The 1,342-nt window shown below is 42.8% G+C and overlaps 1 protein-coding gene across 1 annotated transcript in view; it reads left to right on the top strand.

Moving 5' to 3' along the window:
• The first annotated feature begins 285 nt into the window (after positions 1-285).
• NAA15 (N(alpha)-acetyltransferase 15, NatA auxiliary subunit) overlaps positions 286-1,342 on the top strand; it is a 29,216-nt gene continuing 28,159 nt past the window's right edge. The window contains exon 1 of the mRNA XM_009874343.1: positions 286-294. Within this exon, the coding sequence (XP_009872645.1) occupies positions 286-294 (9 nt within the window). The remainder of the gene's footprint in view (positions 295-1,342) is intronic.

The following is a 1,342-nucleotide window of genomic DNA, read 5'->3' as shown; positions in this document are numbered from 1 at the left end:
TATTTTCCTTTTGAGTTGGAAACGGATATACTTAATCATGAAAATAGCTGTTTTGAGAAGGAAGGAACAGGTTGGAGTTAAAGCGTGTTGCCTGCTTACAAACACCAAACTATTAGAGAAGCCTACTTCTGTACATTTCAAGCTTACAGCTGTAAAATTTATGAAATGCACATATGAAAGTGCATTTGTTTAGACAAATATATAAAGAAAACAATGCCAAATTAAGTTTGGGTACAAGTCCTGCCATTGTCAGCAAGTTTTAGGAGTGCAGCTCTAGTTGCTAGCATGGTCCTGGTACGTAACCTTGTGGGTAACCAGAGGAGTTGCTTAAGAATCCCAGTCAGTGTTAGTCGCTTAGCTGTGAGCTTGACAGCAAGGCTTAGAAAGTAGATTGCATCAGAGAGGGAAGATTCAAAACTGGGGCGAGGGGCGCAGTTAGCTGCCTAGATGTAGGTGAGCTGTAAATAGTGAAGTCTTTTCACCTTTCTTTGTGGCAACTGTCAAGGAAGAAATGCGGAGGAGTTTGTTCACCCTCAGCGCGCTGAGCTGTGTGTGTGAAACATCTGCTGGCCCAAGGCTGGTTCTGCACAGATGCCCTAATACAGTTTAGGGATCCAAACACCGGAACGTGAGCACACTTTCCACCTCAGACTTGGGATTCTGGAGAACATGGGCTAGCTCTGTTCCTTGTATTTGCACGATCCGTCTCTGATAGTACTGGCCCTGCATTCACATCCAATGATTAAATACTTTGCAGGGTGGGGAGTTGTAAAAATACAAATTCTCTCCTACCTGCAGGATTTTGAAGGAGTCGTACTCTGCCTCATCTTTTTATTTCTTTGTAGAATTGTATTAAAGCGGGTGCTACTTCTCTACTTTAAGTATAGAAATGAGTTAAAGGATATAACAAGAAGCTTGGTGTGTTTGGAGTAAGCTATAATACTGGCCACAACACGTATAGAAAAGCTTATTAGATGTCTTAAAAGATCTGGTAATTAATTAAAGGAAAATCTTAAAAATGGCAGAAAATGTGTAAAAGAGATTTGGTGCTGACAGAGAGTCAGATTCTTTTCTTCTAAAGCTCTAGACTTAACCTTAGAAGTTGAGCTTTTATGGTTTCTCACATGTAATATCACAAGTTGGAGCTGGAGCTCTGGCTGCTGGCGTTGGAAGGGTCTGCGTGCAGGGGTTCAGCTTAGAGGAGGCAACTCTGTTCTGGACTGGAGACATGTTACTTCTGGAAGAACAGCTGTCCCAAAGTAAGGGTCGGAGGGCTTGGGAGTGACTGCTACCCAGATTAAGGCCTTTCCTGCTGCCAGCAAGCCTGGATCTTTATGTCCCA

This window comes from Apaloderma vittatum, unplaced genomic scaffold (genome assembly GCF_000703405.1).
Source record: "Apaloderma vittatum isolate BGI_N311 unplaced genomic scaffold, ASM70340v1 scaffold12998, whole genome shotgun sequence".
NCBI classification, from domain to species: Eukaryota; Metazoa; Chordata; class Aves; order Trogoniformes; family Trogonidae; genus Apaloderma; species Apaloderma vittatum.
Note: the sequence above shows the minus strand (reverse complement) of the source record. Positions and strands in the feature narration are given on the sequence as shown.